Source organism: Panulirus ornatus, chromosome 57 (assembly GCF_036320965.1).
Source record: "Panulirus ornatus isolate Po-2019 chromosome 57, ASM3632096v1, whole genome shotgun sequence".
Classification (NCBI taxonomy): domain Eukaryota; kingdom Metazoa; phylum Arthropoda; class Malacostraca; order Decapoda; family Palinuridae; genus Panulirus; species Panulirus ornatus.
This window is the reverse complement of record NC_092280.1, coordinates 22,869,924-22,894,012: the sequence shown is the minus strand read 5'-3', so window position 1 is coordinate 22,894,012 and position 24,089 is coordinate 22,869,924. Positions and strand designations below refer to the sequence as shown.

The 24,089-nt window shown below is 38.0% G+C and overlaps 1 protein-coding gene across 1 annotated transcript in view; it reads left to right on the top strand.

The window, feature by feature from the left end:
- LOC139766269 (ankyrin repeat and BTB/POZ domain-containing protein 1-like) overlaps window positions 1-23,994 on the top strand; it is a 62,601-nt gene extending 38,607 nt beyond the window's left edge. Inside the window, exons 6-9 of the mRNA XM_071694678.1 lie at window positions 13,279-13,511; window positions 17,766-17,936; window positions 20,435-20,635; window positions 20,989-23,994. Coding sequence (XP_071550779.1) covers window positions 13,279-13,511; window positions 17,766-17,936; window positions 20,435-20,635; window positions 20,989-21,195 — 812 coding nt within the window. The 3' untranslated portion in view covers window positions 21,196-23,994. The remainder of the gene's footprint in view (window positions 1-13,278; window positions 13,512-17,765; window positions 17,937-20,434; window positions 20,636-20,988) is intronic.
- The last annotated feature ends 95 nt before the right edge of the window (window positions 23,995-24,089 follow it).

The window sequence follows — 24,089 nt, the reverse complement described above, 5'->3', positions numbered from 1 at the left end:
GCCCTTAGGGGTGGATGAACATCTAGGCTGACTGTGGACCGACTGCCGCAACAAGGATTCGAACCTATGCGTTCGACCCTGGGCGGCTTGTGAATGCGTTACACTCATGTATACTTGTCGTCGACCCCCCTTGAAAATTAAAGGTTTCAGTTTTAATAGATGTAAGTATTACCTAAACTAAAATTGTATGTTCTACGATATTTTCATAACTGTTAACTCACTGAAATTATTTTTAAACAGATCTTCAAGGCAAAAGGCATGCCTGAATACACTGATGGCATTTGCTAAATAAATTCACGTTCATTTAAACACGACCGTGTATCATGTACATTCACTACGTACCTCACTCAATATTATTATCAGTAACAAATTGTAGCATATCAAATTAAAGTGCTCTTTCGCTGTATAGTGCATCGATTACAGCCTGCAGACAATCCATGCCTTAATGGGGCCCAGTCTTAATAATCAAACAATATATCTTATGAAAATATCTACGCAAAGTTCAGTTTTCTTTATTAGTTCTTAACTAACTAATGAGACATACCGCAAAATACTGATGTAATGATCTTTTTTGATATATATGCGCGAGTAGCCCCATGTCATACGCCGCTGCCAGACCACCCGCTCTTTGTCCCAATATCCAGTTACATTGGTAGCTCCTCACCCCTCACAGTTCTTACGAATCGGGTTATAATGAATGCCTTTCTCATCATCGATGCTAAGTAGACCTTGAATACTGATGTAATTCATTAATATTATAAGTCTAGAAAAACTGCAACTAAGAAAACAAGATCAATATATCACTAGAAAAGCAGTGTGTATGCTTATTAGCTCCAATGGGTAACCTCCATTTTATAATAAATAGAATGATATTTTTTTTGCGAAAGTTTTCTGAACTAAACGGATTGTAGACCTACGCCACTTGGTTGTCCGGTAGTGAACTATATAATCTTACGTTCATAACGATGCTCGACTGTTGAAAGCGGCGCAGTTCGGCGACAAGCAAAATCTGGTTGAGCTGGCTTCATGATCTTACATGCAGGACCCACGGACAGATTTATTCCTTATGCTGTACTGATGTTAAAACCTCAAAGCAGAAACAAAGGCAAAGTGTCACGTCGCGACAGAATGAATCATGATTTATTCAAAAACTTGTTTACGAAGCAGCTACTACTGCCGGATGTTGCTAAATGAGGCTTTATTTTCATTCATAATGCATCTTGTTAGTCAACAGCAGATTAATGAGACTATCACAGCCAAATCACAGAATGCAAATGTCATCGACGTTGTAGTACAAGAATAATACTCGATGACCCATCACATACTAGGGCAGGAACTTTCCAGCTGGTACAGCGACGTGTCGTACCGCAAACTGCATTAACATGAAATCAGTACGAAAGTAGAGGAGACTGGCCCCGAGTGTTTAGCCATCCTCCGTAATATTGTTAATTTAACCTTATAGAGCTGATATGGGTTAAGAGAGAGAGAGAGAGAGAGAGAGAGAGAGAGAGAGAGAGAGAGAGAGAGAGAGAGAGAGAGAGAGAGAGTCTGAAGTAAACCGAAGTCCTATGTTGGTTGAGAAGTTGACAGAAACTGCCACTAAAAGTGTAGGCGCTTTGGCATGGACAGTTACATTAAACATGATCTTGATAAAAGACTATTACTGTAAAAAAAAAGAAAAAAAGGCACAGTTCTTGGACACTGCTCTGAAGCCAGCCCATTTTTTTTTTTATTAATATTGAGTACACCTAATCCGTGATGATTAACTGATTAATAAAAAACGAGATTAGGAAAAAAAATAACGCACTTCTTATAAGATTATTAAACTTGGCTCGTAAGTGGTGGAACGTTAGATAGGTATGAAAGTGACTGTTACGATGGGATTCTTTTTAGCTCGAATATGTTTAATCATTATACAACATGGATTACTTTATGGGGAACCAGAGAGCGCTGCGCACAGCTGTAAGGAATAAGGGCAAGATGTCGGCGATGTGTATCTGTTGATGGTGTTCGGTGACAGGAAGCCTTTTAGGGTGGCTGTCTGGCTCTTCTTTCTTGTGCAACTGAAAGGAATACCTTTGAAAGTATGATAGGCCAGCGTACCGTCTGTATACATTGGTGGGTTGAATAACGTACACCATGATAAATGACTATTGGTGTCAGGTTCTCATTCACTAGTGTATTTTTTGTTTTTGTTCATATGGGAAAGGATAAAATGCAGTTGATAATTAACAAATGTAATGCATGTATCATAAATATTTACTTTTCGACAGTAACATGCATAAAAGTGCAAACGTGGGTATCAGCGGTGTAGCTGTTAGCGTTACTGAACGTTCGGCATGCACGGGCCGCCTGGAGTCAAACTCGCGTAGGTTCGAATCCTGGTCGCGGCATCCGGTCCACAGTCCACCCAGGTGTCCATCCTCCCTTACAAGCCGACCAATAAAATGGGTACATGGCATAGCCTAGAGTGTGTGTATGCATACACGCATAGGTGTACAGAAATGGTTCATATCTAAAAGGCTGAGAATGAACAATAGTACACAGCATCCCTTATATAACTAGCAAAAGTGATAACAAACTACCAATAGATAGTAAGCGTACATACATATTCAGAATCCTAAGATTCGTATGATCGTTATTCAAAACTAAGTTAGCTGTAGGTTTACCAGATTCGCTATGCTGTATGCACCCTACTTGGATTACTTTCCTTAAATTCGTAGTGATGCAAAGAACCTTCCAATCGGCTTGGGTTGGCAAGTACTTTACATTAGGTTTGGTACAATCCAACCAGACAATGTTTTAACCTTAGTGACTTCTGGTGTGGTTAGAAAATAATATATTTTATCCCCGTATTTGCGTGTGAGCGGAAGTGATGAATGCGAAATCAGGCAGGTTTCAATTGATCAACGTAAACAAGTCACTCTGGTTTACAACACGCGTTGTTTTCAAATACGTTTTTTAAATTTCATGGGCTCGTTATTACAAACTACTGACTAATAAGGCCTTTATCTTCTTTTGTTGAAGCATTACGTTCTCCTAGTATCCGTGTTGAGGTTGTGCAGCTCGATGAAAAATTCAGGATACCTGCGGGCCTCCCCATTCATGAACGTATCCTGGAATCAAGCAGGGGCCGCCAATACGCATGTCTAATTATAGTATTTATCCGCAAATTGACATATGAAAACAGATGCTACTTAACACGATTAAAATAGTTGCAGCTTGATTTTGCCCATTATGAAGAACCGCAAAAGATGTTAGACATCTTTAGAAATCAGCTATATACATTATACCACGGGTGGGAAACTTTGTACGTATCGTTACAACTTATGAAGTAAGGTTTCACTGTATATTATAACCACAGGACTAAATATTTTTATGGCTACTGCAGCTTCAAAGCTGCGTTTCCGTTCACTGACAATGACACCCTCACCGACGGTGACTTTTTACCCTTGGGTAACCAAATCCAGGCCGAGTGCAACAGCGGTCACCAGACACATCCATCAGAACCCATACGCCCCAGACAAACATGAGTCACTTTCCTGTTTACGCTTTGGATATCACCCGTAGTAGTGTCACGACGAACACTGTTTCAAAATACCCAAAGACCCTTCTGCCTACAATGCAACTACCATAATGAAACACACGTAAACATCATTACACTTTATGATCCACGGTCCCGCACGATGGCCAGCTTCCCGAAAGCTGCGGAAGCCTCATACGGATAGAAGAGACTCCTGGAGAAGGAAGTACACATACAACCATATATATGCGCGCGCGCGCGCGTGTGTGTGTGTGTGTGGTAGCAAATGATGACATTCGCCTACATTCATGTGTTGCAAGAAACACCGTATTATTATTATTTTTTTTTTTTTTTGTGACTGGTACCGCGGAAGTCTCGCGTCTCGCTAACTGGAGGTTTCTATGAAAGAGCAACAGGGAGAGTTTAGTTGCACAGTCTTTTACGACATCCCTACAGTCTTACAGCCGTTACGGTTGAAAATTGAGGAATTATTCTTAAAACACGACGTAAATCCTTTAGCCTACACAGTAAGGCCATGTAGAACATGTATATAGTAGGCAATTTAAAACGTACGCATATGAGTCAGCTTTTAACATGTATTCAGTAACGCAGCTTATGAAGTTATTAGGAAGTGATCGGCGAACATTTTTTGGTTAACTTGAGGTTCGCCCAAGCGAGAGTGGGGCCTGGACCGGCGCGGCGGCGTTCCAATACCTGCGGTCGGTGGAATGTAACACCAGCCAAGCCTTGTGGGGAAAATGCAGGCGAACGCACTGGACTCTCACCTGACTCACCCGACACAAACTGTATTAGTTTTTCGTGTGATTATATATGTATGTCTTATGTCAGTGATAGTTTTCTTTTTTTTTTCATTTATAATTCTAACGTCCTGTTTGACAGGTTTTTGTCTAGTGTTATGGCTCCCTGATTGCACTGGGCTTATTAAGCTCCACTGTTGTAACTCGGACTTTGATATCAGAACCACTCTCATATTCAAAAGTATTTATTGCATTTCCACATTTCCGTTTTCTCCACAGCAAGTGCGTCAAGTAATTTCGTATTTTAACAATTCATCCCTTTCAGTTCAATTGCTATCTATTAAGTATTACTCAAAAATCCCATCTCTTAAGAGGGGTGACCACTCTAATCCCTCTAACTATAGTCCTGTTACTTTGTATCTACCATTTCTAAAGTCTTTGAATCCCTCCTCAACTCCCAAATCCTCAGACATCATGAATATCACAATCTTCTCTCTGATCACCAGAATGGCCTCTGTAAGGTGAGATCCACTGATGATACTCTTTCCTCTTACATTTGTCCAGTCATCATCCCTGAGAAATTTTTGAGAATCTTATGTAGTTTCTCTTGATATATCCAAAGCTTCTGACACTGTGTGGCATCAGGGGCTCATCTCTACGATTCCCTCTTTTGGCTTTCCTCCTTCTTACCTAGCTTTCTCTCTGGCCAGTCAATCTCTGTGGTTGTTGAGGGATCAGCCATTCTCTCTTTCTCCGTCAACAGTGGTTTCCCTGAATGTTGTCCTGTCTCATGCACTTTTTCTCCTTTTTATCAAAAATTTCTTTTCTTCTACAGATAACCAATTGCACTCATATGCTGATGACTACATTCCTCCACATTTTCAATTCTGCTCATTCTCACACTTGATCTGCATCTTGTCTTGGCACAACTTCCTCAATGAAACTTAAACTTAGACAGGATATCTAGTAGGGTAAACAAAATCTGATTAAGTTTAATGCCTCCAAGATCCAGTTTCTACCCATCTCTTTCTCAAAAATTCCTCTTCCTTTGAAGGCTCTGTAACTACAAGCAGGCAATTTTTAAAAAACTGGTTTTCACCTACTAGAAAATTTCTAAATACTCTCCCTTGTCTCTTGTTTTTCTCTCTCATTAACCTCTCTATATTTCAAATAAGGTCCAGCATTGATGTGGACTTTAGCATGTGAACGAAGCCTCCAACATACAAAAATAATTGCTTCCTTTTCAATTCCTGTAATATTTTTCTTGGGCAAGAAGGTTTGCTAAGATACTCTTTTCTTTCTTTTTCATGTATCGACTCCTATTACCTTACTCCTTTAAAAAAAAGTAGCTATAATTTTGTTTTCATCAATTTTCACCATTACAACTATTCTTGCAAAACATTATGAGAATTTCTTGGACACCAACTGCAATTTACAATTTATCCATCTTGTAATGCTACCAATTCCATAATGCTTGACAGTAATAACTTCTGCATCATCAAAAATTAATTGAAATAAGTAAATAAGGACATTCATGTGTGCATATGAATCTGACCCGATGTACGTAAATTTGTCTTTCCAGGGATGCACTTGTCACACTATTGGAGATGCAATAAATTAAGTCCATGTCACTGCCACTAAGCTTATATTGGGGCAGGATAACACTGGTAAACCAGCAACTATGTCTTTTAACCTCCATGTGGCCGAGGTGGCCGGACACCCCTATCAAGGTTCAAATTTCACCCTTGGTGTGTGACAGTGATAGATTAAAGTCCATGTCACCAACCCCCACACCACCATTGAGGTGAGGTTGGAATATGGGGAACACTGGGAAACCAGTGCTTGTGTCATAACCTGCGTGTGGCTGAGGTGGCTGAACCCCTCCCGGGATTCGAGTCTGAGACATGATGTATATGTAATTGTCTTTTCATTGATACACACACACACACACAAACACAACTACCTCGCAAACGCGGGAGATAGCGACAAAGCAAAACAAAAAAAATAAATAATATATATATATATATATATATATATATATATATATATATATATATATATATCTTTCTTTCATACTATTCGCCATTTCCCGCATTAGCGAGGTAGCGTTGAGAACAGAGGACTGGGCCATTGAGGGAATATCCTCACCTGGGCCCCTTCTCTGTTCCCTCTTTTGGAAAAAAAAAAAAAAAAATATATATATATATATATATATATATATATATATATATATATATATATATATATATATATATATATATATATATATATATTTACTTTGTCGCTGTCTCCCGCGTTAGCGAGGTGGCGCGGGGAAGCGGACGTAGGAGTGTCCCAGCCCACCCACATACACATGTGTATGCACGTCCGCGCACGCAAATGTATATACCTGTGCATCTCGGCGAATACATGTATATGCTCACGCAGACATGTGCATGTATGCACATGTACATAATTCATACTGTCTGCCTTTATTCATCCCATCGCCACCCCGCCACACATGAAATAAATTTGATCAACCATAAAGTTATCCAATTTGTATTGACCTTCACTAATATTAGGATCGTGATTCTTTGTGTATCTAATAATGGAAGATTCAGTGATGTTTCTCGTGGTGCCTCGCAACCATATAACATTGTTGGAACCACTATTCCTTCAAACATACCCATTTTTGCTTTCCAAGATAACGTTCTCGACTTCCACACATTTTTCAATGCTCCCAGAATTTTCGCCCCCTCCCCCACCCTATGATTCACTTCTGCTTGCCAAGTCCACTCCCAGATATCTAAAACACTTCCTCCAGTTTTTCTCCATTCAAACTTAGAAAAGCAAGTGGATTTGTATGTAGCATTTATGGATCTGGAGAAGGCATATGATAGAGTTGATAGAGATGCTCTGTGGAAGGTATTAAGAATATATGGTGTGGGAGGTAAATTGTTAGAAGCAGTGAAAAGTTTTTATCGAGGATGTTAGGCATGTGTACGTGTAGGAAGAGAGGAAAGTGAATGTAGGTTTGCCGCAGGGGTGTGTGATGTCTCCATGGTTGTTTAATTTGTTTATGGATGGGGTTGTTAGGGAGGTGAATGCAAGAGTTTTGGAAAGAGGGGCAAGTATGAAGTCTGTTGGGGATGAGAGAGCTTGGGAAGTGAGTCAGTTGTTGTTCGCTGATGATACAGCGCTGGTGGCTGATTCATGTGAGAAACTGCAGAAGCTGGTGACTGAGTTTGGTAAAGTGTGTGAAAGAAGAAAGTTAAGAGTAAATGTGAATAAGAGCAAGGTAATTAGGTACAGTAGGGTTGAGGGTCAAGTCAATTGGGAGGTAAGTTTGAATGGAGAAAAACTGGAGGAAGTAAAGTGTTTTAGATATCTGGGAGTGGATCTGGCAGCGGATGGAACCATGGAAGCGGAAGTGGATCATAGGGTGGGGGAGGGGGTGAAAATTCTGGGAGCCTTGAAGAATGTGTGGAAGTCGAGAACATTATTTAGGAAAGCAAAAATGGGTATGTTTGAAGGAATAGTGGTTCCAACAATGTTGTATGGTTGCGAGGCGTGGGCTATGGATAGAGTTGTGCGCAGGAGGATGGATGTGCTGGAAATGAGATGTTTGAGGACAATGTGTGGTGTGAGGTGGTTTGATCGAGTAAGTAATGTAAGGGTAAGAGAGATGTGTGGAAATAAAAAGAGCGTGGTTGAGAGAGCAGAAGAGGGTGTTTTGAAATGGTTTGGGCACATGGAGAGAATGAGTCAGGAAAGATTGACCAAGAGGATATATGTGTCGGAGGTGGAGAGAACGAGGAGAAGAGGGAGACCAAATTGGAGGTGGAAAGATGGAGTGAAAAAGATTTTGTGTGATTGGGGCCTGAACATGCAGGAGGGTGAAAGAAGGGCAAGGAATAGAGTGAATTGGAGCGATGTGGTATACCGGGGTTGACGTGCTGTCAGTGGATTGAATCAAGGCATGTGAAGCGTCTGGGGTAAACCATGGAAAGCTGTGTAGGTATGTATATTTGCGTGTGTGGACGTATGTATATACATGTGTATGGGGGTGGGTTGGGCCATTTCTTTCGTCTGTTTCCTTGCGCTACCTCGCAAACGCGGGAGACAGCGACAAAGCAAAAAAAAAAAAAAAAAAATATATATATATATGGGGATAGGGGATTAAGAATACTTCCCATGTATTCCCTGCGTGTCGTAGAAGGCGACTAAAAGGGGAGGGAGCGGGGGGCTGGAAATCCTCCCCTCTCGTTTTTTTTTTTTTTTTAATTTTCCAAAAGAAGGAACAGAGAATTGGGCCAGGTGAGGGTATTCCCTCAAAGGCCCAGTCCTGTTCTTAATGCTACCTCGCTAACGCGGGAAATGGCGAATAGTTTAAAAGAAAAGAAAAAAAAAAAAAAATATATATATATATATATATATATATTAGGATATACCACAAAGGCCCAGTCCTCTGTTCTTAACGCTACCTCACTAACGCAGGAAATGGCGAATAGTTTAAAAGAAAGAAAATATATATATATATTTTTTTTCCCCCCAAAAGAAGGAACAGAGAAGGGGACCAGGTGAGGATGTTCCCTCAAAGGCCCAGTCCTCTGTTCTTAACGCTACCTCGCTAATGCGAGAAATGGCGAATAGTATGAAAAAAGAAAAGTGTGTGAAAGAAGAAAGTTAAGAGTAAATGTGAATAAGAGCAAGGTTATTAGGTACAGTAGGGTTGAGGGTCAAGTCAATTGGGAGGTAAGTTTGAATGGAGAAAAACTGGAGGAAGTAAAGTGTTTTAGATATCTGGGAGTGGATCTGGCAGCGGATGGAACCATGGAAGCGGAAGTGAATCATAGGGTGGGGGAGGGGGTGAAAATCCGGGGAGCCTTGAAGAATGTGTGGAAGTTGAGAACATTATCTCGGAAAGCAAAAATGGGTATGTTTGAAGGAATAGTGGTTCCAACAATGTTGTATGGTTGCGAGGCGTGGGCTATGGATAGAGTTGTGCGCAGGAGGGTGGATGTGCTGGAAATGAGATGTTTGAGGACACAGTGTGGTGTGAGGTGGTTTGATCGAGTAAGTAATGTAAGGGTAAGAGAGATGCGTGGAAATAAAAAGAGCGTGGTTGAGAGAGCAGAAGAGGGTGTTTTGAAATGGTTTGGGCACATGGAGAAAATGAGTGAGGAAAGATTGACCAAGAGGATATATGTGTCGGAGGTGGAGGGAACGAGGAGAAGAGGGAGACCAAATTGGAGGTGGAAAGATGGAGTGAAAAAGATTTTGTGTGATCGGGGCCTGAACATGCAGGAGGGTGAAAGGAGGGCAAGGAATAGAGTAAATTGGATCGATGTGGTATACCGGGGTTGACGTGCTGTCAGTGGATTGAATCAGGGCATGTGAAGCGTCTGGGGTAAACCAGGGAAAGTTGTGTGGGGCCTGGATGTGGAAAGGGAGCTGTGATTTCGGGCATTATTGCATGACAGCTAGAGACTGAGTATGAACGAATGGGGCCTTTGTTGTCTTTTCCTAGTGCTACCTCGCACACATGAGGGGGGAGGGGGATGGTATTCCATGTGTGGCGAGGTGGTGATGGGAATGAATAAAGGCAGACAGTGTGAATTGTGTGCATGGGTATATGTGTCTGTGTGTGTATATATATGTGTACATTGAGATGTATAGGTATGTATATTTGCGTGTGTGGACGTGTATGTATATACATTGTGTATAGGGGTGGGCTGGGCCATTTCTTTCGTCTGTTTCCTTGCGCTACCTCGCAAACGCGGAAGACAGCGACAAAGCAAAATAAAATATAAATAATTTTTTTTTTTTTTTTTTTCATACTATTCGCCATTTCCCGCATTAGCGAGGTAGCGTTAAGAACAGAGGACTGGGCCTTTGAGGGAATATCCTCATATGGCCCCCTTCTCTGTTCCTTCTTTTGGAAACATAAATATAAATATAAATATAAAATATAAATAATATATATCATATATATATATATATATATATATATATATATATATATATATATATATATATATATATATATATATATGGACTAGTTCCAAAGAGGGTTACCTAAACTCATACCTGTGATTCATGGATTGCATTACTTATCACAGCAACATGAAAATACATATTTCTTAATAGTAGGTAACGTGGTACAGGACAAAACATGCCCCAGTCATAGCCATCTTGGATTAAAGCTATGGTAATTTGTGTGAAAAAAGAACACATAAAGAATAAATTTGACCTCCTTAAGAGTTTGTAGATTTGACTCTTAAAGGTAAAAAGGTTACAGGAAGAAGAGAAGGCAGAGGAGAATACCACTGCTTCATTTTGAGGTAGAATTGCCACAGTGGATAATCCTTGTGTGACTCGTCCCCATACAACAGTAATGGGTAGCAGTAGCTAGATGCATAACATGGGCCCAGGTTATAGGGGCTGGGACAAAAGCTAACAGCTCTCAAAAGCATTGGCTGAAATAACACCTGCAGAACAGGATGTTAGTGGTTATGTAATACATGTTCAGTAGAGAGAGCAACGATGACCACTTTACAGACAATGTACATATAATGTTCATTTATAAATAAAATACAACTGCGATATAGCTTTGGTTTCCACCTTGAGCTGTTAATATACTGTCAACCTGTGGATCTGCAATGGAACTGAAAAGCTATTCAGTGTTGTGAACCAAACCACTGAAATCCCTAAGTATGTTGGATCTAGCAAACACTCAGCAGAGCCTATAAAGGTAAATAGAACCAAAGCCACTGGAGAGTTGGTTGAAGGGAAGTAAAGCAAAAAATTTAATTTGGAAAAGGCTTTTGATTCCTCTGAGGCAAACAGAGAGCTAGAAGAAGAGCTGACCCAGATGAGTGGACAAAACTTCATATTGAGGTAAGGAATAGATCCCTGTGGATATGGAATAGCTGTTTACAAGAAAATGATAATTGTAGCAGCTGTGCAACACCCTTAGAATTTTGAGATGCAGCTTTGCAATGTATATTTCATGGTTTCCAAAAGGCTTAGGTTATGCCCAATATTTTTATTTTATTGCCTGGTTGAATTGTGGTGTTATGAAACTGAAAACTATGAAATGGTTGAGACTTAGAGAGATATATTGGTAGTAATACAGATTTTGCACTGTAGCACGTAGCCAGAAACTGCTTTTCCTATCTGTAAAGTGACGAATGTCCAAATTGAAAGAAAATATGTTGATTGTGATACCAGATATCATTGAGTGAGGAGGTGAGGCAAAGTGGGTACAATCAAGTAGAGTGGAGTATTCAGTGAGGAATGAATTGGATTGGAAGTATAAAAAAAGATCTAAAACAGAGAAGAGGGTGTCATAGGACACACATGTATATACATACGTAAATGTATGTGAATATGTACTGTGTATATGTGTTTATTTGACTATGTTTATGTATATGCTTTGTTTTATATGCATATGTGTGCATGGTTTTGCAGCACTGTAACTATGTACATAGGTACATGTACAAATAGATGGACTAAACGTGGGATAAAAGGAGGAACGGCTGAAAGACAGTAGGGCAGAAAGGCCTATAAGGTAAGAGAAAACTGAATTTTGTACACATATGGACTAGCAGACAAACAAACAGTTAAATATGTAGATAGACTAATAGGTACTGAATAGATAGGCAGACAGATTAGTTAGAAGAAAATTAAGTATGATGACACCCAGAGTAGTAGTTTACCAGATAGCATGTCTTAGACAAGCAAGTAAAGACCTTGATAGTCTGATAGATAGGTTAGTAGATAAGAAGACAGGCATACTGGTAGATAAACAGGTGAACAGACAGTGTAGGAGCCAGTTGGATTGATTGGTTGATTAGCAGATATGTAGGCAGCTTACTAGATGTTAAACACAGCATTTAAGTCATTAGACAGAATGGTAGAGCAGGTAAACTAAGTTTTATATATGTACAGGCAGGCTGGTACATATGTACGTAGGTCAAAAAACCAGTAGGTAGCAGACAGATGAAAGGTAAGTAAGTATAGTAGTCCTATATTTATACAAACAGGGGTAAGTGGACAGACAGTTTGCGTAAAGTCATCAAAAATTTGGGAATTAAATATGTATATGTTGCCTTGTCAGTCACAACACAGTTTAAAGATAGATTTGATGATGGAGAGTGTATAGGTTTTTGTTAAGTCTTGAACTGCTTATTAGACTTTAAGGATCAGTTAGGACACTGCTGCATTGTATATTGAAGCCATATTCACAACATGCCTGTACCATACTAGGAATTGGAATGCCTAATTGCTTATGTGCATGATTTTTGTGATACTGCCAGTAAAAGTAGTCAAACCATGAGTCTGTAATGTTTAGCTCTGTTTAGGACACTTTTAAACCCTGATTTTAATTCGTAATACACAATGGTATTGGTAACTTACTTATTGGTTTTTAATATCCACAACAGGCTGCATACACAAATACTGTATATACATATACACATATATTACTATGAAGAGAATATTTGTATGTTTTTCACATTTTTGTCTAAAAGTGGCATAATGGTATATTTTTATGGATCTAGTTAGTAAAGTTTCTCAGGATTAGTATGGCTGGCATTTTGCACCTTTAGTGGTTACACCTTGAGGAAGACATTGCATAAAAACTGTGCCATGCTCTTTGAATATGGTGAATTTCAGTCTCCTTCAATTCTTAAATGAGAGACTATATTCAGATTAATACTTTAAAGACATTTACAGTAAACTGTCAATGTGAAAGTCATCAAACTTGAAGGTTAAACAGAGAAGGGCATTTTTCGAAACTGGTATAAGATCTGAGATTATTCCATGAAAACTGGTATAAAATCAGAGAATGGTTATTCCACAAAAGGAAAGCTCTTTATTCTGAAATTAAGCACTACTGTTTTTCTCTTTGAACTTTCAGATTACACCACTCAATTTTGATTACGGTAAAGGACATAGACCGATATGGGTATAAAGAAAACTGCAACATTCCGTCATGGAATCGTTATTTTCCAGAGATGGGAAAGCATGGGTTGGTCAAGGTGACTACTGTGGTGGTTGAGCCAGAATCATCTGAAAGTCTTGGATCTGATGGTGTTGGGGCTGACCTCCGGGAACTTACCCAGGCCACATTACCACCACATCTTCGCTTCTGGCCCACTGAGATGCCCTTCTGTCACACCCAAGACCAGCCACCTTTTGCTGATGTTTGTTTCATGGTTGATGGTTACCCATTCATGTGTCACAAGGTAACTAGTGTATGAATACTGCCAATTATGGTACTGTGTTGATGTTATACTGTGTCTAAGAAGTGCAACCTTTTTAAAAAAAAATTTGGAAAAGACAATCTATCAACAGCTACTTATAGAGCATTAGTTGTCTTTAACATTTGAAAATTTGGAGTTTGCTGATAAGCAGTGTTAATATTTTTAAACTAGCTAACTTTAAATTCATAGAGAAATGACTGAATAAGATTAGGTTGAAGAAATTAATCTATAAAATGGTTGCTCTTCCAACTAGTGAGGACACAACTTAACATGAGTAAACAAAGATCTTTGGCTACTCAGAGAAGTATACAAGGGAATAAACTTCAACACAGATATAAAATGGATGGGAACAAACATTATGGCTAAAACACAGAAATGAATGAAAGGAGATTATCAATCTTGAAGGACTATATTATATCCTGAACCTTGTGATCTTTGCAGATGTTATGAAAAAAGATAAAGGCAATATTTTCAGATTTTTATAAAATGGTTTAGAATAGCAATATACTTATGTAATTAAATGTAAAAATGTTTTGATACAAATAATTTAAAAACTAAGATAAGGATGAGTGAAGCAGTTATCTCATTTATGTATAGGCATATCTTGTTTACATCTTTGTAAATGCTAATTCATAGTCATGCATACTTGTATATTTGATGCCAATGGTAAATATTATGCGTGTGCATGTTTGGAAATGGAGCCAAATAATGCAGCTGCATATCTGCTTGCTGTACTCCTCCTTTGTCTTTGTCCCCTCTCCATCTCATACCTTTGGATCTGTGTTTTGATTTCTCACATTTGACTTCACAGATCCTCTCATTGCTCTGCTCTGTGCATTAAAATTTCACATCCAGCTTTATATGGTCCTAAAATACTTGTTCAATTTTGATTTTTTTTCTTCGTATTTCCTCCTGGCATGTGAATACCATTTAATTTACTTTGTTATTTTCTCATTAATCTATGGACTCATACTAGGGCATTATGCAATCTGTTTCCCTGATTTGGATATTGTAGCCATCTTTTTTATTAGGTTGTTGTGCAGTACAGGAATCCCAAAACTGATGGTGCAATTATCTCTCTAGCTTGAGTGTGCTCTGTGATCTGATAGTACAGGAAGTATTCTTATACACTTTTAATGACTTATACCTCCCCTATTCCCCCATACTATTACAAGATGTCTCCAGATGATTTTCCTTTGTATGTGTCAGCCTGTATAATCCTACATTCACTTTTTTTATTGCACGATGTAATGTTAATTTTCCACTGAATAATTCATAGGCTATTGTATATTCCTCTTGACTTTCTTTCTCTTTCTTTTGTGCTCCTTCCTCTTACTCAAGCTCCTTTCTTATAGATACTGTCCATGCACTTCACCTTTCTGTTTTACTGGCTATTTAATCCCTCATTCATTATACTCTTTCTTGTACATTCAAATCTCACCTTTACATCCCACACACACTACACTTGCATATTTGAGGTGGTTTGATCAAATAAGTAGTGAAACAGTAAGAGAGAACTGAGGTAATAGAAAAAGTATGGTTAACAGAGCAGAAGAGGAGAGGGTGTGCTAAAATGGTTTAGACATATGAGGGAATGAGCAAGGAAAGGTTAACAAAGAGGATATAGGTATCAAAAGTGGAGGAAACAAGGAGAACTGGGAGAACAAGTTTGAGATGGAAGGATGGAGTGAAAAAGATTTTGAGCAATAGGGGACTGAACATGCACGAGGGTGAGAGGCGTACAACGAGTAGAGTGAATTGGAACAATGTGGTATACCAGGGTCGATGTGCTGTCCATAGACTGAACCATGTGAAACGTCTGGGGTAAACCATGGAAAGGTCTGTGGGGCCTGGATGTGGAAACGGAGCTGTGGTTTTGATTCATTACAGCTAGAGACTGAGTGTGAACGAATGTGGCCTTTGTCATCGTTTCCTGGCACTACCTCGCACGCACGGTAGGGGAGGGAGGTGTCATTTCATGTGTTGCGGAGTGGCGGCAGGAATGGATGAAGGCAGCATGTATGAATATGTACATGTGTATATCTGTATATGTCTGTGTATGTATATGTATGTATATGTTGAAATGTATAGGTATGTATATGTGTGTGTGTGGATGTATATACATGTGTATGTGGGTGGGTTGGGCCATTCTTTCATCTGTTTCCTTGCGCTACCTTGCTAATGCGGGAGACATCGTCAAAGTATTCATTTGTTTATTTTACTCTGTAGCAGTCTCCTGCGTGAAGGGGGCTAATGGGGAGGTAATAACAAGTAGTGATGAAGTGAGAAGGAGATGGAGTGAGTATTTTGAAGGTTTGTTGAATATATTTGATGACAGAGTAGCAGATATGGAGTGTTTTGGTCGAGGTGGTGTGCAAAGTGAGAGGGTCAGGGAGAATGGTTTGGTAAACAGTGAAGAGGTAGTGAAAGCTTTGTGGAAGATAAAAGTCAGCAAGGCAGTGGGTTTGGATGGTATTACAGTGGAATATATTAAAAAAGGGGGTGACTGTTGTTGAGTGGTTGGTAAGGATATTAAATGTATGTATGGTTCATGGTGAAGTGCCTGAGGATTGGCAGAATGCATGCATAGTGCCATTGTACAAAGGCAAAGGGGATAAAGGTGAGTGTTCAAGTTACGGAGATATAAGTTTGTTGAGTATTCCTGGGAAATTATATGGGAGGGTACTGGTTGAGTGGGTAAAGGCATGTACAGAGCATCAGATTGGGGAAGAGCAGTGTGGTTTCAGAAGTGGTGGAGTATGTGTGGATCAGTTGTTTGCTTTGGAGAATGTATGAGAGAACTACTTAGAAAAACAGCATTTATGGATCTGGAGAAGGCATATGGTAGGGTTGATAGAGATGCTTTGTGGAAGGTATTAAAAGTATATGGTGTGGGAGGTAAGTTGCTAGAAGCAGTGAAAAGGTTTTACCAAAGATGTAAGGCATGTGTAAGAGTAGGAAGAGAGGAAAGTGATTGGTTCCCAGTGAATGTCAGTTTGTGGCAGGGGTGCGTGATGTCTCCATGGTTGTTTAATTTGTTCGTGGATGGGGAGGTTAGGGAGGTGAATGTAAGAGTTTTGGAGAGAGGGGCAAGTATGCAGTCTGTTGCGGATGAGAGGGCTTGGGAAGTCGGCCAGTTGTTGTTCGCAGATGATACAGCGCTGGTGGCTGATTCGGGTGAGAAACTGCAGATGTTAGTGACTGAGTTTGGTAATGTGTGTAAAAGAAGAAAGCTGATAGTAAATGTGAATATGAGCAAGGTTATTAGGTTCAGTAGGGCTGAGGCACAAGTTAATTGGGAGGCAAGTTTGAATGGAGAAAAACTGGAGGAAGTAAAGTGTTTTAGATATCTGGGAGTGGATTTGGGAGCAGATGGAACCATGGAAGCGAAGTGAGTCACAGGGTGGGGAAGGGAGCAAAGGTTCTGTGTGGAAGGCAAGAATGTTATCTCGGAGAGAAAAAATGGATATGTTTGAAGGAATAGTGGTTCCAACAATGTTATATGGTTGCAAGGCATGGGGCTATAGATAGGGTTGTGCAAATTAAACAACCATGGAGAGAATGAGTGAGGAAAGATTAACCAAGAGGATATATGTGTCGGAGGTGGAGGGAACGAGGAGAAGTGGGAGACCAAGTTGGAGGTGGTAAGGTGGAGTGAAAAAGATTTTGAGTGATCGGGGCCTGAACATGCAGGAGGGTGAAAGGCCTGCAAGGAATAGAGTGAATTGGATCGATGTGGTATACCGGGGTCGACGTGCTGTCAATGGATTGAATCAGGGCATGTGAAGCGTCTGGGGTAAACCATGGAAAGTTCTGTGGGGCCTGGATGTGGAAAGGGAGCTGTGGTTTCGGGCATTATTACATGACAGATAGAGACTGAGTGTGAAAGAATGGGGCCTTTGTTGTCTTCTCCTAGCGCTACCTCGCACACATGAGGGGGAGGGGGATGTTATTCCATGTGTGGTGAGGTGGCGATGGGAATAAATAAAGGCAGACAGTATGAATTATGTACAAGTGTATATATGTATATGTCTGTGTGTGTATATATATGTGTACACTGAGATGTATAGGTATGTATATTTGCGTGTGTGGACGTGTATGTATATACATGTGTATGGGAGTGGGTTGGGCCATTTCTTTCGTCTGTTTCCTTGCGCTACCTCGCAAACGCGGGAGACAGCGACAAAGCAAAATAATAATAAAAAATAAATATATTCAATATCTTTTTTATTTTAGATGTTCTTCTGTCCCCGAAGTGAATACTTCAAGGCCTTGTTACGAGATCATTTCCATGAGGCGGAATGGAAGGATTCCTCTGACACTCGCATCCCAGTAGTTACCCTCCAGAACATCTCAGCTGAAGTGTTTGCAGTGCTTGTGCATTACCTCTACTGCAACCAGACAATTGTAAGAGTTGAATTTGAAATTTCAAATTGTGAATAGGGTAATTAAGTTTAATGAAGATACTGCTAGAAGCTGAAAAAAGTAACTTAGACTTCTTATGGCTATCAGATATAAAAGTTAAACCAAGTTGAAAAAAAAGACAAACTTTTCTGCAACTGTTTGTATTAGAAGATAAGAAAATATATACAGAAGCTTCCATCATAGATTTCAAAATGAGAATGATAACTACAACATCTATGTCTCATGTAACTGTATACAAGGAATAAAAAGAGAGTAAAATAGCAACCAAAGTTTGAAGGACAGCTAAGGCACCTTTGATCATTTTTTTTTGGAAAGTTTGTCATAATACTGTGGCATTGTTTAATAAAGAGAAAAGGGATATCTACCTCTCACAAGTCAAGGAAGACATTTATCTCTGTATTTGAGGAGGGCATGTAGACCAAACAGTATTCTTCCTGTTATTAAGGACTCTGCTACTGGGTTCAAACTTGTGCTTGCTCACCCATTTTGGTGATACTTGAAAAGCATAATTTTTCATCCTCTTTAAAACATGCACTAGTTCAGCCCTACATGAAGACCAGCCACTCAAAGATTGGCTGTTATGATACCTCCTCTTTCTTTAAGATTCAGGTCTTCAAGCACCATGGATATCTACTCATTTTAAAGTTACATACAAACACTTTGATAAAGTTTCATCAGAGATGAAATAATATTATCACTCATAGTGTTACAATTGTAACTGCATTGTCAGGTGTGTCAATAAGACTATGAAAGCAGAACTGTGGCTCACTTGTTGACACTTTTATGTTAGTTTTAGAAATGATGAAATGTACTTTTTCCCACAGTGGTGCATTTCTTTATCCTCCATCCACCTAACTTGACAACTGCATATAGAGCTAGTAATTTAGCATAGAAGTGGTGGATGGATGCTATGTTTGTTTGTATATTATGCATTAATCATCTTATATATCTGTTTTGATTTTCAAACATCTATGGTTGTTCATAATTTAATAGCATCGAGGTGAAAAAAATCTAGTATATCAACACATTTAATTATTTGTGAGGCTCTAGATTATCAATGATTGTGAGCGTGTGTGCATTACTGTGAAGGTGTGTTGAGCTACAGAAAATATAAGGCAGGAGTTTAATACTAGACCATACTTTCACTGGGATTCTATTATGTCCAAGAAGTATATTTTCAATATTTGGAGATTTAAGGACATTTCAGGACAATTAATACTCATGATCTAAATATCTGTTAATCACTGTTTAAAAGGAAACAACCTATTTGGATACTGAGTAAGAACAACCATGCTGGTTCAAGAATTGAAATGCAGGGTAACTCCAACTCAGCTGACAAGGAAATACAGCTAAGACTTCATAGTCAGCTGGCACATGAAGACAGTCTGCCAGCTGCTAACTTCCCTTCCCTTAATTGTATGCACTATGCATGGTTAGGTTATTTTCTTAAAAATAAAAAGTAATTTCTACCTGATGCTGACTGTGCTTCAAGAAAGGCAAATGAACAGAATCTTGGATGTTAGTGGAAAATCCCTTAAAAGAGGTAAGGTAACACATTTCACCTAACTGTGCTTTGAGAAAAGCAAACGAACAATGCCTTGAATGTTTAAGTGGAAAATCCATCAACAAATGTAAGACAACACATTTTATTTGACTGTGCTTCAGAAAAGGCAAATGAACAGCGTCTTGGATTTTTAAGTGGAAAATTCCCTAACAGAGGTAAGATGACACATTTCACCCAGCACCATCTTTTTGCTAATATTGTCATGATAGATGATTGTACTGTATAATGATATATAACTGTTGGTGTGTAGCCATTAAAGGTGGTGAAGCCAGCGATGTGAAAAATATAAAACAGAAAAACTTATTGGGAGATTGTGCCCAAACCTTCTTAGACAGAGTGCCTTAAGGGACTTGTATCTGCTCGCTATTAGATATTTAATTAATTGTGATTAAATAGAGAATTAAATCTGGATAAATGAAATATCAAGGAATACAGTATATTGTATACAAAACCAGATTATAGAAACAATAATAGCAACTTTGGTCATGTAATGCACTATGCATAAAGAATTACCAACTTTTACTCTTTCTCTGGGTAAGATTAACTCAAAAGGAATACTAGGCTTAACATTTACCTCTTGTCAAAAGTATATGAATTGTGTAGTAATAATGTTTATTTCAAGCAAGCATTCTTAACATTTAACTTTCATTAAAAGTATACAAATTGTGAAGATAATAATGTTTAGAAAAAATTAATAGAAAGCTCAAATTCAAATGAACAGTTCTTTGATCTGTATTTACACATAATGTATAGTAATGCTCATTTCATTTGTAATTACGTAAAATTTACAACTTTTAGATTCCACTGTCGATATTATATGCAAGTCAACTGATACCAAAGTTAAGAAAGCTTGAATTATTTAGAATATTTAAAGTGCAAAAGATTCCTAAAATGTGAAAGACTGATTTTTTTTCAGGTAAGTTTGGAGAATGCAGTGGATGTTATGGTATTAGCAGACATGTTGCTGGTGCCTGGTTTAAATCGTCAGTGTGGAGTTTACCTTGGCACCAAACTTAATACTGATAATGTCATTACCATCCTTTGCTTGTCACGAACATTCCAGCTTCCCCGTCTGGAGGACCAGTGTGTTGCTTTTATGGCAAAGAATCTTGATCAGGTATGATTATCTCATTTGCCTGATAGCAAAGTATTTTCAATTGAAAATGTTTATGCATTATTTCAGCATATTCACCTCAGTATGTATAATTATAAATCAATGAGTAGAAATTATTGATGAAAATTAGATATTTGAAACCTAATGTTTATTTGCTGTGTGTTTTGTAAATCTAGTCAGAAAATGCCAGTGAAAGAAAGGAAAGGAATCTTTATTCATTATTTATGTCATGTATAGTTAAAATTATTAAAAAGAGCAGGAAGTCACCATGTGATAGATTTTCTTACCCATATCAAACTAAGTGACATCAAGTGACCCACACTCAGTGCTTATATTATTTTCTTTTTCTATCTTAGGTAATGGAACAACAAGAATTTAGAGATCTGGTTCTAGCAGATGCACAGGAAGTTCAAGGTCGTCAAGAGACTGACACAGTTCAGATTGTGGATGAGCTACGTTACCACATATCATCAGCAGTGCAGACAGTATCTGGGATCCATGAGGCTCGCACCAAGTTGTCGTCCCTAGAAGCACTACTAGAGGATCTTGGTATTGAGGCTTGAGTATATTACTTGTCAAATGGCAGTCTCATAAACTCACTATTAGGATTTGAAATTGAAGGCTCTAAGAATATTGGCATTGGTCCACATGTGGGATGCAATGATGCATAATCCATCATATGATGGGAATATATTACTATATTTCTTAAAGAAAGATTATTTTAGTATGCAGTACTTTATCTTGTGTTTTTGTGCAATAATAGCATATTTATTGCAAAAAACAAACTACTGGAATGTTGATATGTGCAGACTAAGAAAGAATTTTACAATATTACTAAGTTTATAAGTAGATTTATTCCTAGTTTTCATGTTACTCCTTTCACTGTGGTGTCCCCCTGTGTTAGCGTAATGGATTATCAAAACAAAAGATTTTCCTCATATTGTTATTATATTCATATTTTTCAAACTTTCTAGTTTAGTGTGAGTTGATCTCTGTTTAGTAATAATCTTTCAGTGATAAATATTTTACAAATAATTTTTTGTCTTAATCAGGTATTTATTTTATAAACTTCAGTCAGCCAGACTCACTGTCTTCTGTATGCCACACTAGAAAAAATAGACTGAAAGATGTGCACTGAGTTACTATAAGGCTTTGTAATGAAGTTGAGCTGATAAATGTAAAACTGGTTGTGCATGAGAAATTAATTCATAACTATTAGTTACTGTTGAATCATATGCTTTTAGGAACATCCTCACTGTACTCAATATTGCTGGGTGCAAGTAAGGAATTAGCATTCATTATGGATGAACTAAAGCTCTGAGATGTCCCTCAAAAGCTGTGAGTTATTCTGCTAGAGCTACGATTTTCTTTATACATATCGACTTGAAAGTAGATCTCATCATTTTAGTAGTTTTGCAGTTTGGAATTACTGTCAGTTTATGTTTTTATTACTGCCTGATAGTTTTTTATTCATTCAGTGTTAATTTGGTATTCATATTCTTTAAGAAAATGTCAGTTAAATTTAGCCTGTGTACAATTAGATATTCTAAGAAAACACAATTTAAATTTTGGCTTGTGTACAGAGTGAAAATAACTTTAATGCTTCAGTAATAGCTTAGAAACATAAGAATTAATGAATTTAGCTTAGCACTGCTTTAATTCAACTGGTGAGAACTGTTGCATTCACAGTAGGATGCATACTATTCCCACTCAGTGTGGCGACATTTTCAGTCCAGGATTATCTAGTCTTACAGCCATGATGTTAATGGCAAACTCACCACTAGCCTTGGTAAGTAGTACTTGCTGGTACTTGAGGGAGTACTTTAGTTTGTAATCAAGAAATTCTTTTAATATACCATAATGGCTCATAAAATAGGATTCTGAAGATTTGCTTTGGGTCTTTAAACTAATGATTCAGAGGCAGGGAGAAAAACTCATTTACTTCCTCTTCTTTCCTTAAATGAGTTCCAATTATTTCACACTTTGGATGAAGCATATGGACAATGGCTTTCACAATAATGAATGGATTAATCTGAGGAAAAGATATGAAACTCGCAGCAAAATAACCGGATGAGTAATCTTAAAATGTACTGAAAACAAATAACTGTATACGCAAATTACAAAAAAAAATTATATTGATCACAACAAACTGCACATATCATGTGAATCAGACCTTCCCTATTCATGCTTCACAAACTATGAAATTCTCTACCTCTTCCAGTTTCACCCATTGACCATTTCCAGTGTGCTCTGTAAGAGATGATTATTCAGATTCTAGGTAAAGAATTTGCCCTCCATATCTCATCCACTCTAGTAAGATATCTACTATAATTTCCACTTTGCTAGTTGTTTCGTACTTTAACATCTTTGTTCAAACCCTTCTCTTATAAGGGGTAACCTTTGCTTTGTATAACTTTAGGATGCCTGTTAAATACCAAAGAATAGAAAATATTTCAATATATACTCTTAACTTTAATATGCTTTATACTAGTTTATTACATTAGTGTATTTTTCAACTCCTCATTGTTATATTTAGAAATTCTATTGCAGATCATTTTGCTGAAGGTGTTTACTGGAAGGTACACACCTGGTCACTGATATATTCAGGTACCTCCAGATACAATACCAACATTATTTTCAAAACTTTGACTACTAACCTTGGCTAGAAATAATTATTATTAACCAAGAGCTCTTGAAAATTTTCAGCAATTAAAGAAGAAAAACCAAATAACTTATTCTGAAATATGGTGTTCACAACTCTCAAGACATAAGCTTTTAGCAATCTAGTAAGATAATTGTCAGTTATTTAATTTTTCACAATGTGTACGGAAACAAATCCATAGCTTTAATGCTAAAAGGTATCAGAGTTTGAGTGATAGAAAAAATTAGCTGGTCTTAGAACTATGAGACTAGTTTAATTCCTTATTGATATAAAGTATAATGTACTTCAATGCTATGTAAATAATTGATTCTACATTGTATTCAGCCACAGTTTTAGTGATGGAAGGCACATTTGTTCAATTTCTTTGTAACACGATTATAACATCTTAAAGGGAAAATGAATTTATATTTCTGATCTTTATTGGCTGGAAGTTTGCATGATTTGATGTATAACTTCATATTGCTAAAGAGTTTTGATAAAGGTATCCAACCCCTGTGGATATGAATAGGTTCCTGCTCACTCTGCTCTTGAACACCAAATCTTCCATACTGTATTAGGAAAGATGTACCATGTGCTGGTGCATATTATGATTAAAATTTTTATTCTGTTTACTGTGGATTGTTAAACTTTACAATATTTATAGCATACTGTTGAAATACTGTTATGAAATATTTATGAATAAAGTGTTAAAACTTATAAATCTTTTTTTTTCTGGAGTTTGCTTCATCATCTCTACTGTTACAGTTTATATAGTTTGCTCCTGAATATATTTCTCAAGATGTTTTTATACACAGC